Consider the following 14,100-nt stretch of genomic DNA (forward strand, 5'->3'; position numbering starts at 1 on the left):
ACAAGTGTGCCCCCTTTAGCCCCACATCCGTTTTGTTCAGCAACAATAAGGCCAAGTTCTGCATCATGGCCTGAAGTGGCCCAAATCCGCACTACATGTTTTAAATAATTCCATCCACTGAATGTCATACCTGTCAAGGAGGATGGTGTATGACAATAACCAAGCTATTTTACTATAGCCAGATCATATTCCATATTATTAAAATATAAAGCTTCTCAGTAGGTATTTAAAATGAGAAAATTAGTTTCACATTATGCATGCCACCTATAGGAGTGGCCCTGCAGTGCAGCAGCTCTTGTCAGACTGGCATTTACTGTAGTGATTGGCATTTGGCCTTCAGCATCTGTAAATATCAGCTCAGTGTTGTTTTCAAAAGCTCATTAACATATTAGCATATTTTCTCCCTGAGCTTTCAACCAAGAAAATATTGTCATCTGACCCTCATTCCAGATTGCTGGAATATGAAATAGAGCAGAGAGTAGCCTTAAAATGGATAATTTATGTTTTTTTGGCAAATGTCCCAACAATTCATCATCAACAGGAACTGTCTGGGCACTGATGTATCCAATTCAATTCTTTAATAATGCAAGTTTAGCCTGTATTTATTCAGGAGGGTTTTTATATTCCTGCAGGAATAACAACAAACTGTCCCAAAAAGGTCCCTCAAGAATTGGTAGAAAAATGGTGTGACATTCAGTAAAGTCATAAAAAAGATGTTACCGTAACAGTAAGTCAAGTTTCTGACTGACACCTTCAAATTAATATTTCACATTGCTCTCAGACACTTATGGTTTCAAGGCAATGTCTCCTGAGGCATGTGCACACCAGTACAGTGTTTGCTCTTTTATTCATCCCAGTCCATGCTCATGTTCAGGTTCATGATTTTAATCTGGGTTATTACTTGAAAAGGTTTACACAGCCTAATGTTCACTTGTTGAACACTTGGATATGGTTCCTGTCTCTTTAAGGTCCCCACCCTAATAAAGCCCACTCTCCTCTGATTGGCCAGCTAGCCCACTCTGTTGTGATTGGTCAACCCCTTTATGTAGCTGTAGGAAATGCCGGCCTCCGCTCTTGCTTTATGTTTTTTTTTTAGAAGGTGTTTCAGATGAACCACTGTGTGAGTAATACACAAGTTGTCACATGACATCACGATACCTCATAAATAAGCCGAAACTACTGACCACACATGTCAGTAGCTTGAGGTCCAAGAGCGGACTTGGGACCTTTTTACTTGGCAGATATTTTACATACTCAAAAGCCTAGATAACAAACTTGAGGAAAGGGAAAAACTAAGAATGTCTTCTATCCATTACAGCTTTTCATTAGACTCTAAAAAATAAAACTAAAGTAAACTTAACGGATCTAACTGTGACGGTTTAACTAAAATCAATGCCAAAACTCCCTTTGGTTGATAACACGTCTGTCATAGACTGAGGTTATATAATATATTCCTCTCACACACACACACACACACACAAAAAGAGATAAGAGGGAAGAAATAGATAAACTGGTGGCAGCTGAATCGCATCTGTCTCTATCTGAAAATACTGTTTCATAATGCAAATGAATCCGAGGCCATGAAACTAAACCTTTCTCATTGTATGTAAACTCTCTGTTTGTAACGAACACTCCTTTTCATGGAGCGTTTTTCAAAGCTGAAAAGCTTGTGAAGTCATACAGAGCTTTGCCCTTTGAAACATTCCTTCCATCAGATAACAAAGCAATAATGATTATGTAATTCTTCTTTTATGGAAACCTAATGGACTATTCCTGGCAAAACAATTTTAACTCCGATGTGTCAGCTGACAGTTAGCTTATCATGCCATCATATTTCAGTAGATCCGGGGGTGTATTCAAAGGCGTACACGCTCATATTCACTGTTAATTCACAGAAGACTCCTTCACCACATCCTCCACCTGACCAGCTCCTTGCTGCTATGGCATTGCCGTGTTTAATATGGAATGATTGGTTGTTAAATGTTCCCTCCACTTTGCAGTCCATGGAGCTAAGTCAAATAAATGTCCATCTCTGGATGCAACACATGACATGAGGTACTCACTCAGTAGTGAGATTAGAGAGGATGTGAGGGGGAGATTTTGGGGGAAGGTTGAGAAGTGTTGGTCCTGGCTACATCTGGCATATTTGCCTCACAGGCACAAGATGATGGAGATACAGATTTTTATAGGGAAACCGACTATTTTAGCATTCTCTCACCTGGGGTGGTTTCACACACACACTTGAAGGAAGCCTACTGACTTTCATATTGAGAGTTAGATGAGAAAATCTGCACCACTTGCATGACAGTGCTGGAGCTACAGAGCCAGTAGCTAGTGAGCTTAGCAGGAAGACCAACTTGGTTTACTAAAAACTAATAAAGTCCTTCACAGAGCATCTTTAAAGCTCACTAATTAATATACAATAATTAAAACGTGTAAAAATGTAATGTTGCAGTTAAGAGGTAAGTAAGCTGTATTCAGTTAACTTTGGACAGAGGCAGGCCAGCTGTTATCCCTTGCATGTAAGATGTATTCTAAGATAAGCTAACTGACTGCTGGGGGTAGCTTCATATTTTCCGAGCAGGCGTGACACAGTATCAATCTCATCATGTAACTTTAATTCTAGGAAAATCTTTTCATCAGAACTATTCATAAATCTTTTTAACTTTTCAACCACTCTGCCTTTTTCTGTGCATTTCCTCTAATATGTGTGAGTTCAATATTAAAGCCGCAGGCTCAGGATGGTTTGGGCCACTTGACAACGTTTTCCTGAGGCTCCGGGTCGCTGAGCAGCAGAGTCACTGTGGTGCTGTCCAGCTTTCGGGATCAATATCTCCATGACCTCTTCCTAGGGGTTCATAACCCTTTATATGAGAGTGAGAGTGAGTACCCCCAAAAAGGGTCGGCTCAAGGCAATCAGGGTCTGAATCAGACAGGCTGCTGACCAATGTGTTAATACGCTTGAAGACTATGGGTCGTCTGCTATTTATTTTGGAAACTGACTAGAGAGTTACTGAAGCTGAGGCTGCTAAATGTGCCTGAGGGTGAAGGACGCCCAGCTGAGAATCAGGTTGGTGCTGGCAGGCCCAGAGCTAGATGAAAAATGGACGACATGACTGCTCCCCAAAAGTTAAGCCAAAGCAGTTTAATAGCCCCCAGGATGCTTGATGCTGTAAAGGTCATAGATCCTTGCTCCTTAATGTTAGTGGATGGGACATGGACCAAATTAAAAAGTAAAACACATCAAATACAACTTTCCCAGAGATTGGTTTCTGACATTTTAGTTACCTCTTATCCCACCGATGTTTGTAAGTGTTCATTTTTCAGGTGAGTTTGGTTTTAAATATGTTATTGTGCTATAAATCTGGGGAGACAAATTGATAACACATAACATTTAAATGTAATTGTAAAAGAAAAATGATAAAAGTCTCAATGCATGATACTTATGTGATGTCTTTCTGTTGCTGTAACATTGCAAAGATTCTTATTGCGGAACTAATAAAGGACTTCTTACTTACCTCTTACTTACTTACAATTAAGACTTGAATTATGTAAAAGTCATATTTCAATTCAATAAAAAGTTTTGAGAGATTTAAAACTCAGACAGTAACTTTTCAATTGTGAGTTCTTATCGGTAAAGCGAAATTCCAGGGGTTCAGGGCCTTACTGCAAATGTTTGGTCTCTCTTAGGTTCAGCCTCAGGTGAGTAATAGACAGCAGGGCCTTATTGACAATCTCATGCTACGGGCTGGTGAGTACTGATTAAGCTGAGCCGAGTAGCTGGGTGCCAATCCATGCAGAGTCTTCAAAGACCAGAGCAAAATATTACAACATTTACTTAAACACTCAGACACTGAAGGGAAGATAAAAAGGCTGATATTATCAATCTTTTGTGGTTTAAAGTCTGGTGATTACATTTGGAACAACCTAGAGGTGTGCGATCATGTCTTCGTTGCAGTAAAATAAAATAAAATAAAAGTAAAAAGATGATCTAATTCAAGGTACATATTACTCAAGTTGAAAAAATATAATGCCTTTAACCTTAAAGCCACCAGACAAGTTGCTGGTCTTAAATTAAGAATGTATTGAAGAGTGGGCACCACATTCTGAACCAGAGCTGATTAGTATTTAAAGAGGCTCCAGGCAACACTGTCTTATTCCAACTCAATATGATTCCCGTAATCCAGTCATAACACAGTAATGTATTAACCATGTGCAATTACTTGTTTATTTACTTCAACAAAGAATAAATGTAAGATCATTTACATTTTTCTGGTATGATTTGAAATGCATAAGACTGTGAAACAATCTAAATCTTTTACTCTTAAAACCAGTGTTATGCCTTTAGTTTTCTAAAACTTGTTCATTGTGTTATAAATATATGCTAAAGGTCATATTTATCCTAATGTCAATACACTATCAAAAAATAAATAAATAAAAGGAAAGGTAACAACAGACTTTGACCTTTCTGATGTTTTCCTTGTTGTCCGTCTCCAAACAGAAGTTAATATCCTCAGTTGTGTCCCACTGCCTACCAATCAAATGATATCTCCTCAGAGCCAATAGGGGCAGAGCAAGCTAGTCGGCTGGGTGTGTTGAGTTGGAGTTTAAACTTTGGACTCAAGAAGACGAGCTGAGAGATACAGTGGAGACTCTCAGGAACAAAGACAAAGCTGCTGCACAACAACAGGGATTTGGATATTTCTGTTGGATCTCAGTTGTGTTATAAGGCCTCTCTGTTGTGTTACACACACCGAGGCTTTATGGAGCACTACCCAGACCAGGTAACTGTCTAAATATTGTCTCTTTGTTGCATCGTAGTTCGTCAGTTGTGGGTAGCTGGGTCAGCTTCACAGAGCAAAGTTCAGGCCTGAGAGGAAGTTAAAAACTGATCTTTAAATGGTCATCAAATTTACAGTTAGATCACAGTTTTAAAACGGCATTAAAATTATTACTCGTAAAAACTGTCCTGCTAGCCACAGATATCCCCATAGATTAGGGGGACATGTACAGTACAGTTTGTTCAAGGAGGATCACGGTGAATTGTTGCCAGTAAAACACCAGTCCCCAGCTGTGGCAGACATACATAGTCCGAGTTTGTTATCATTAAAGGTCATGATCTCATTTCAGGGTTGTGATGGCATTGAGCTGCTCGACTGGCTGTTTGATCAAAATGAGGGAATTCTTCGACATGAAGAATCGGAGCACCATGGCAACCATCACACCTGGCCAAACCAGGAGCCGATTGTGCGTGAGAGTGTGGGATCTGTAATGTCCCTCATACATACCGCAAATAAATGTTTGCCTTCTATTCACTGCGTATAGTTCATCCTTGGCATACTCTGTAGATCTTTGTCTGTTTCTTTATGTTTTGTTCAGAGTCCCATTTCTCGCCACATTATCATCTCACGCAGACAGACTAATGACAGCCTTTAGGGTTTTTTACCCATCAGATGCTGCAGCCGCCCGGACAGGCAGATGACGACTTCCTCAACGCCCTCCTGAGTGGGAGTGAGTCGGTGTCAGGCTCACCTCTGTGGTCCCCATCTCCCAGTGACAGTGGAATCAGCGAGGACCCTCCTTCAGACCAGATGGACAGTCCACAGCGTCCCGAGAGCCCCCACAGGGACACTCGGTTCTTCAGTAAGACGCCCCAAACAAAGGCGGCCCTGGAAGCCAATGTCCCCATGGACCTCAGTGAGTCTCAAATATCTAAGAAACACCTTCATATGGTTACAGAGATCGAGGGTTGGAACCAAGTCCAAAGCGATTTTTCATTGCTTTTAACAACAGAACCCAAAGAGGCTATTGTCATGAAAGTAGTGAAATCAGAAAACATTCACATTGTATTATATCGAATGGGAATTTTTGCCAACTTTTTGTAGATCAACTTTACTCTACTAACATCATTATTTCATTTTGATTACACTATGTTGAATATAATTGTCAAATAATGTTCAGAAACACATTGAGTAACAAATTATTCATAATGGACTAACGTTACGGGAATTCATGTACGCACATAGAGATGTACATATAACACCACAGTGGGATAACACAACAGACATATTTTATTTTACTTTGTAACTCTACACTTGTATCTATCTTATATTGAAAGATGTAGATGGAAAAAAATCTAATCTAGAATTTCACTCACAGTTTCTTCTGGCTTTATTCCCGCACATAAATCCCAGAAGCACATACGATAAAGTAGGATATTATGTACAATTGAAGATTGTATATAAGAATACAGAAAAGACACTGATGTTACTACCAAGTGATTCAAAACCATAGTACACATGTTGAGAACCAAGCAGATTAATTGGTATTTGAGGAACATTCAAGCTCTAAATACCATTTCTTATTTTTTTTTTAAATAATACAAACAATGACACTAGCATGTCATATTTGTGTTTGTTTGCATGTGCTTTGTGTGTATCTTCATGTCTGTGTGGTTGTAGATGGATGGGAATCTGGATTCCCGGCAGGCAGGGTGAGGATTATACAATATCCACCTGATGTACAAAGACCAGAGCTGTCCTCTGGCTTCCCGCTAACAGTCAAAGACCTGCTTCTGTCTGGAACACCCGACCCAGTAAGTGCATCCTGGTAACTAAGGGCGACCAGGCTTTTGCCATCTGAGCCTCTACACTCTGAAACTCCTTGCCTGAGGAGATTAGTCTTGCCAGCACTTTACCTATTTTTAAATCATCACTTCAAACACAGTTTTTTATGTGGAAGTCTTTAATCGCTTGATTTATTCTGAATTGTTTTAATCCCATGCATTTTGTAAAGCAATTTTTAATCATGTTTTGATAAGGACTATAGAAATAGAGTTGTAATAATATATTTTTATTATCCTGGTTGTGGTGGTAGGTTCTTCGCAAATTCAAAAGAACTAATTGTGCCTAAAACGGTGACTTTATGTATTTCAAATACATATTAAATTTGTGTGTAACTTTTGTGCATGAATTTGTGTTTATGTCTATCATTTTGAGTTGCTCTAAATAAATCAAATAACTTCAGAATGATTTCATTAAATAATGTCAAACTTAAAGATAAATATATATAATGAATATGTAATTGAAATATATAAAGTCAGTAATGTTTTTTTCAGTGTGTGTGAAGGGGGGGGGGGGGGGGGCTGGGGGCAAGGCAGTGAGTTGTCTTGGGTGTGTGAGTGTCTTTTTGTAGCCACCTGACTCCTGTTGTTGTTCACCACGACTGTGAATTACTCTGAGTGTGCACATGTACTTCAGGGAAAAGCTCTGTCAGCAGCTTTTGCTGATGTAATCATGGACCCGCAAAGGGACGAGGTTTTTGCAAATCTGATCAAACTCCCCTTTTTAAACTTTTTGGAAAGTTTGCAGTACACTCAGATTTCATCGGACTCGGGGTATTGATCCCATCTCCGCTGCCCTGTTTAATAGGATGTAGGACACAGTGGCGGAATGCAACGTGGGCTCCCACACCGTAATTGCTCTGAGGTAGCCATGAAATGAGAGTGATGAAGGTGGCCTGATAATCTGCACTCATTTAACTACATCCTAGCTCCAGGGAGAGAGGGAGGGAAGGTGGGGGGAGGGGGGCTTTGGAGCCAGAGAATAAACTTAATCAAACTGTGGTGATGATGTTTTAAATGTTGGTATTCGTACCTCACCACCAGCTCCCACCGGCATCGCAACAGTCTATTCCAGAGCTGCTTCTCAATGAGGACGAGAAGAAGCTTCTAGCGAAGGAGGGGGTGTCTCTACCCAGCCAGCTACCGCTCACAAAGGTAAATTGCTATCAATACTTTAATAATGAAAACAATTATGAGCTCCTTATGTTCAATTCCGGCGTGCTGTATGAAAAATGTTGCCTCCTCTTTTTAATCAGTATGAAGAAAGGGTTCTGAAGAAAATACGCCGGAAGATTCGTAATAAGCAGTCTGCCCAGGAGAGCAGGAAGAAGAAGAAGGAATATATTGATGGACTGGAGAGCAGGTAAGAATCTTCCTTGTCCAAGAGTGACCAGTCAAATGATGATGGTCTTGCAAATTTTGGATGTTAACTGCAAATTGAATTTGTGCTTTCCATTACTGACAACCATTTTTTTTTCACAATATACTCTAGATGTATTGGTTTATTTCCTGTCGTACCCCTGAGGTAGCCCCTGCTCAATTTATTTCAGTTCATCATGGAAGTCACTTTGTGGCACCCTGATATGACCGAAGTGTAATTGGTTATACGCTATATGTCATTTTCCATCTCTGTCCCTTTTACCTGTCTCTTTTTTAAAGCTGTTGAGGATATAATGCCATAAAAATGTTCTTCCTAAGCCTCTAGCTTCTTCAGAATCAGAATCAGAGTCAATATCAGGGTCAGTTGCCAAGTAGGTGTACACACATAATTTGCTGTGGTATGTTTGCGCATTAGCATGTAGGAAACAATATTACAAACTCTTGAAAAATATATGTACAATAGGGATTTTAGATATGTACAGTATTTATGTTTGAACAGGATGACCCTTACTGGCCCCGGAAAGAGCAAAATTCACCTGAAACTTAATCAAATATGTAATCTATTCTATCATCATTTTTGTGTCAAAGTTATTATTTATTTACATACTGTGATGTGCATTTATGAGAATATTTCATATTCACTCACATCAGATGAGATGACATCAACCAGGACTGAAAAAAAATGATTTTACACTAAGATTGTCATATTTTTGTGAGTAAGGGTTTTTCCTTGTTCTCACCTCGTTCTCTTCCAGGATGGCCGCCTGCAACGCACACAACCAGGAGCTGCAAAGGAAGGTGTCCCAGCTGGAGAAGTGCAACATGTGAGCGATTGTAAAATAGAGCTTTTCTCCCATTTTATTCTTTTGTAATCTCCTGAAAACATGTCCTTCTTGAAACTGCCTCCAGCAGTAAACTTCGCCCTCTTGCTCCCCACAGACCCTTGTTAATCCAAGAATTTTTTTCAATGTGTTTTTCATTTTCAGCTTTGTTCAAACTGTTTTGTCTTGCCTTTCCTCCCCTGTCTGCAGGTCACTAATGGAACAGTTGCGCAGGCTGCAGGCTCTGTTCATGAATACATCTAACAAGCCAGCCCAGACAGGGACATGTGTACTGGTAAGGACGTCCTCTGTGTGTGTGCCAGGCAGATAAATAAACTGCCCAGACCCCCCGTATGACTCATTGTTAAAAGAAAATTCCCCTCAATGCAAGCCATACTGCAACAAGAGCTACAGCTGAATTAGCCATTGAAAAAGGCCAATATAGATATGTGCACAGTGGACGAGACATCACAAAGAGACACAGCCCCCATGAGGAGAAATATTTACACTGTTGAAAACCAGCCATTTATTGCCTTTGATCACAGCAGGAGCAAGACCTGAAGAGGAGAAGAATTTAAAAAATGTAATTTCTAATCTAAAAACTTGAACAGGGCTCTGCTCTCGGTCCCAGAATATTTTCCTTCGCAGCAAGGCTACTTTCTTCTAGACTTTGCAATCTGAAAGCATATTCACAGAGGGAATAGCCGACAGCCATAGAAAAGCCCGACAGTGTGGAACACAGATTTTCAAACACCAACTTTCCTTGACTTGAATACAGCATGAAGCAAATATTCTCTGGTCAGAATCTTTCTCTCTGTCCCTTGTATTTGATTTTTTTTCCCATATCACACTCGTAGGTACTTCTGCTGTCCCTGTCGCTTATCCTGTTCCCCAGCCTCAAGCCCTTTCCCGACAGCAAGGTCAGCCAAGGAGACTTCAACCCAGTCAGAAGTGAGTAAAGTATGGCACCGAATAGATTTTTGTGTCCACCTGTCAGCTAATCCTGGGCCGCTCTGTCACGGCCGAGGAGCTTCTCAGAACTGCAGTCTCACCCACAGCTGGAGATGCTCTCACCTGCCGAGCCTCAGAGCCCTGCTCTGCATGTCGGAGGAGGATTCACCTTCAAAACTATTAGATTAGAGCCAGTGCATGGAGAACCAAATCCATGCATTATCATTACAGATATGGGGCTGACGCTCTGTCAGCAGCTTTTACTGAATTACCATAAATTGATATCAACTCTGTTGGCGCAGGCCCACAAACTTCATTTTGAGACAAGATGAGGATTTGCATAGCCGCAAGATGTCATTTGTTGCGATAAGTTGTTTGACAGACATGAAACATGGAATCACCCTGCACCTTCCCTTAGATTAGACCAGAGTCTTATATTGTCATCAGGTTTTTGAAGTGCAAAGCCTGTTGTAAACCTGCCTGTTCTGAATGGGCCGTTAGCTTGGCCTGTGGTAATGACTGTTGGAGATTTCTTTCTGAAAGAGCTGTTCACCTTTTTGTTCAAAGTTCAGTGAAGCTAGATTCAATATGCAGTACTTCTCACTGTCACTGTTGGGAACGCCCACACTATAAAATGAAAGGTTATGGGTGTCAGCTCGGCACCTTCAATATCACAAAAATCCAATTATCAAAATGATCCGATGGGACGCTTTAGACGCATGGCCTGGTCGATCATGGCTCTGGGTTATCTGGGGATGGAGAAGACGTGTTCAACTCTGCCGGCTGACTGTGGCCCACTGTCCCTCCCCTGCCGACTGCAAGGCACCGTTGGCCTTTTAATTTAGAATATATTAATATTGAATGTATCACATGTCTAAATCGCACCAATTTCAACAATGCTCTTCCTTGTGCTCTTAAGCATACACATGCAGGGTGTGAAGCCAAGACAGACAGACAGGCAGACAGACAGACAGACAGACAGGCAGACAGACAGGCAGACAGGGGTTTCTGGGATTAGCAGAGGAAAAAGTTGAATTCTCTTTTCTGAATGTCTTGTCCTCCCACAGTCCAGTCCCGGTCCCTGCAGAACCTCCAGGCTTCCCGCGTGCTGAGCGTCATCGAACCCCCGTTCTCCACTGAACATGAATCAGAGCCTCTGCGCCGACATTTCCCAACAGACCATGGACTGGAAGACATGAATACACTGATGGGGAAGCTGGGAGTGAACGAAGAGCGCTCGAGTTCAGAGACCGTATCTGTGAACAGCAGTCAGGTGGAGGGAATTGGCCACTTCCAGGTAGATCCAATCACTGGTCACATAGCCACTGTGACCCTGGACCCCCGACGCTCCGCCAAGCTGCGACCACATGCTGATGACATGTGAGCCATATTAAGAAACTCCCCACAATGTGCTCCTCCTAATGGTAGACACAGAAAGGGAAATTGTGTTTTAATCATTGATGTTTCCTTTAAATATATTTTCACTCTGTATCCCTTTGCCTTTTCTTTTTTTGGGGGGATGCTGTTTTATATCAGTATTAGGATTTAAAATCGTACACTGAAATTGCCTGACAAGATAAACTGTGCATTTTTCCTTGGCTTTGGTAAAATGTCAGTGTAAATGATTGTGTTTGAGTCACAAACTGAGTAAATAGAGACGTGGTGGTGTCTACAGTTTGAGCTTAGTGGATCACTTGTAAAATGTTTTCAGGTAATGATTGATTGAAAGTGCTTTATTCATGGCTAAAACCGCTTCAAATAAAAAAAAATCCAAAAACGTTTTGGTGGGATCAAAACACTGTGGATGTATTTTCTCAATCAAGTAGAGATTTCATAACTAGGACAAAAGTGGCTCAAATCACAAGGTGCATTATTTCCCATGAGATGGGTCTGAGAGATGCGATGTCATGAAAAGACGTGATGGGATATTTGATCCATCGATTGAGATTCAAGGTCTGACTTTTTGGACTCTGTGATTGAAATATCCCCTGTGGAAAGTGAACAGAATAACAAAAACAAAAACAAAACTTCACCATGTTTTTCATCAAATCAAATTTATCCCGAAATTGGAAGACTGAAACATCCCTGACATATGGATTTTAAAGTGACCTTTTCCTCAGACTGACACATCTACAGCTCTGACTGAATCTTGAACGGCAGCATTATCATGTTAAAAGATGTTTTATATTATTCAATCAGAAATGCAACAGGGAATTTTATTCTACCAGAAATATCCTTTCTTTATCTCAGCATCCGTCTTTTTAAAACTCCTTTATGAATCTGCCACATCAAACTCAAAGAAAGGCTGTCAGGCACCATTGGACTGTAACCACATCGGCTCTCAGCTGATAATTGGCTGAAACTGTTGCGGCTCGTTCTCTCCTTAAACCTTTTTCTCTGTTAGTCTCCAATTGGGTAGTGTTATAGAACAATGTTTATATCTTATTAGCCATAAATGCAAAGTCCAGCTGGGGCTTGACAGGTATTGGTCACAAACCAAAGTACTGGACAAGTCAAAACTTTGACTGTAATGATGTCACTAGAAGAAAAACATCAGGTAATCACAGAAATCATGATAAAACTGTTCAAATTCGTCTTTAAAGCTAGGATTGCCTCATTGAAGCTGCCATTTCCGTGACTCGCTCACTTACTTGTGGCTATTGTCTTCAGCGGGTGTGCCGGAAAATGATGATAAGATAAATTCACCCAGAAATGAAAATTCTGTCATTATCTACTCACCCCTATGCCGATGAAGGGGCGGGTGACGTGTCACACAACACACTATTCAAGGGCAAACAATGTAGCAGCCAGATCCAATACAATTGAAGTAACTGGTGAACTATCTTTAGATATATATAAAAAAAAAAACATGCCTCCTAACTGCTCGTGTGTTGTCATACGAGTGTCCGGAAGCCCCGACATTCATATTTGACTCCAAACGGTATCATTTACACTTTGTCTTGAGCCTAAATGTCCGCTGATATCTTCCAACAAGCTGCATTCCTGTTGAAAATGCTAACGTCCTCTAGCTTAGCCACTTCTGGTGGACGTTTAGGCTTAAAACAGGGTAGAAATGACCTCGTTTCGAGTCAGTTTTTAATGTCCGGGCTTGCTGACACTTTGATGACACCACTAGAGCAGTATGGAGGCATGTTGTGTTTTTTCTGTTGTTTTATTACGTCTGAAGATAGGCATCTACTGTACTCAATTGTATTGGATCCGGCTGCTGCACTGTTAACCCCTGAAACTCCTTAATTATTTTGTGGACTCAAACACTTCACCCACTCCTCCACTGGCATAGGGGTAAGTACATAATCTGTGACTTTTTATTTCTCAGCTAACTACAGTTTACCACAGCTAATGTAGGTAAAATCATCAGGCTTCAAATGCACCTTCGAATGCCTCTTTTAATGTTTAAATTTGATTGCTATATACACATTGTTATCTGCCTGGTTATTGAATTCCACTGCTTTATTATTTTTAGCCGGAGGTGTTCCTTTCTTCAGTCATTTCAAAACCAATTAACTTTCAAATTGAATTTATTAATGTCTGACTTTGCACTGGGTTTGACTTAAAAGAGTGTCCGCAGAGGAGAGGACAGTTCTGTAAAACTACCAAAGTAATTCAAAAGTAGAAAGGCACTTTGTAGAGCTCTGCAGAGGGTGCTATCTTGCAATGTCAAAGAAGGTGATGAATAATTCCTGGATCTGCCCACTTGTCCGGATTCATTCCAAAATGTATTACTGTACAGCAGTCTACCTCCCTGAATAATTGAAATCTGCAAGATCCAGATTTATTTGGATTCAGAACAAATCGCACACTCTAATATACAAACTAATATGTATAATAAGGAAATTAGGAGGCAACTTTTTAATGAGGTTAAACTCGAGCACGAACATCTGGGTGTTCCAAACCCTTCCGATCGAAGTCAGAGCCCAAAAAACGACAGCAGAGTCCGTTGGCCCAGGAAAGAACGTTGAATGCATCCATTCCCAATGCAGACAGGTTAGGTGGATGTAAATGGATTTTTTGACTGGTGGAAAAGGGGCTTTTGGTATTAGATCCCTAAATATGTGAGATTTGTTCATTCAAACAAATTAATTATTACCTGTGAAATTTGTCAAATTGTCCGAACACAAGCTTTTAATGATGCAATGTTAAAGAAAGTGTAGAAAAAGTAAACTCAGTGAGTTCTGTGTCACCGCGGACTGATGTATGACCTCATTGATTCATTATCTCTGAATTGCTGATCTCTGCGTGTCCCCTGGTCTCCTTCATTTGCCTCTGTCTCGCTTTGTCTTTAATCAGGGTAAAAGTCTCTTGAAC

At 40.6% G+C, this 14,100-nt stretch overlaps 1 protein-coding gene across 1 annotated transcript; it reads left to right on the top strand.

Annotated features, from left to right (window-relative positions):
* The first annotated feature begins 4,499 nt into the window (after nt 1–4,499).
* Nucleotides 4,500–11,570, top strand: creb3l3a (cAMP responsive element binding protein 3-like 3a). Its single transcript, XM_053431304.1, has 10 exons — nt 4,500–4,784; nt 5,131–5,247; nt 5,454–5,697; nt 6,462–6,595; nt 7,667–7,777; nt 7,879–7,985; nt 8,758–8,826; nt 9,034–9,118; nt 9,681–9,774; nt 10,842–11,570. Exons 1-10 carry the CDS (start codon nt 4,764–4,766, stop codon nt 11,156–11,158), a joined length of 1,299 nt encoding a protein of 432 aa, XP_053287279.1. The 5' UTR covers nt 4,500–4,763; the 3' UTR covers nt 11,159–11,570.
* Nucleotides 11,571–14,100: the final 2,530 nt, after the last annotated feature.

This window comes from Pleuronectes platessa, chromosome 9 (genome assembly GCF_947347685.1).
Source record: "Pleuronectes platessa chromosome 9, fPlePla1.1, whole genome shotgun sequence".
Lineage (NCBI taxonomy): Eukaryota > Metazoa > Chordata > Actinopteri > Pleuronectiformes > Pleuronectidae > Pleuronectes > Pleuronectes platessa.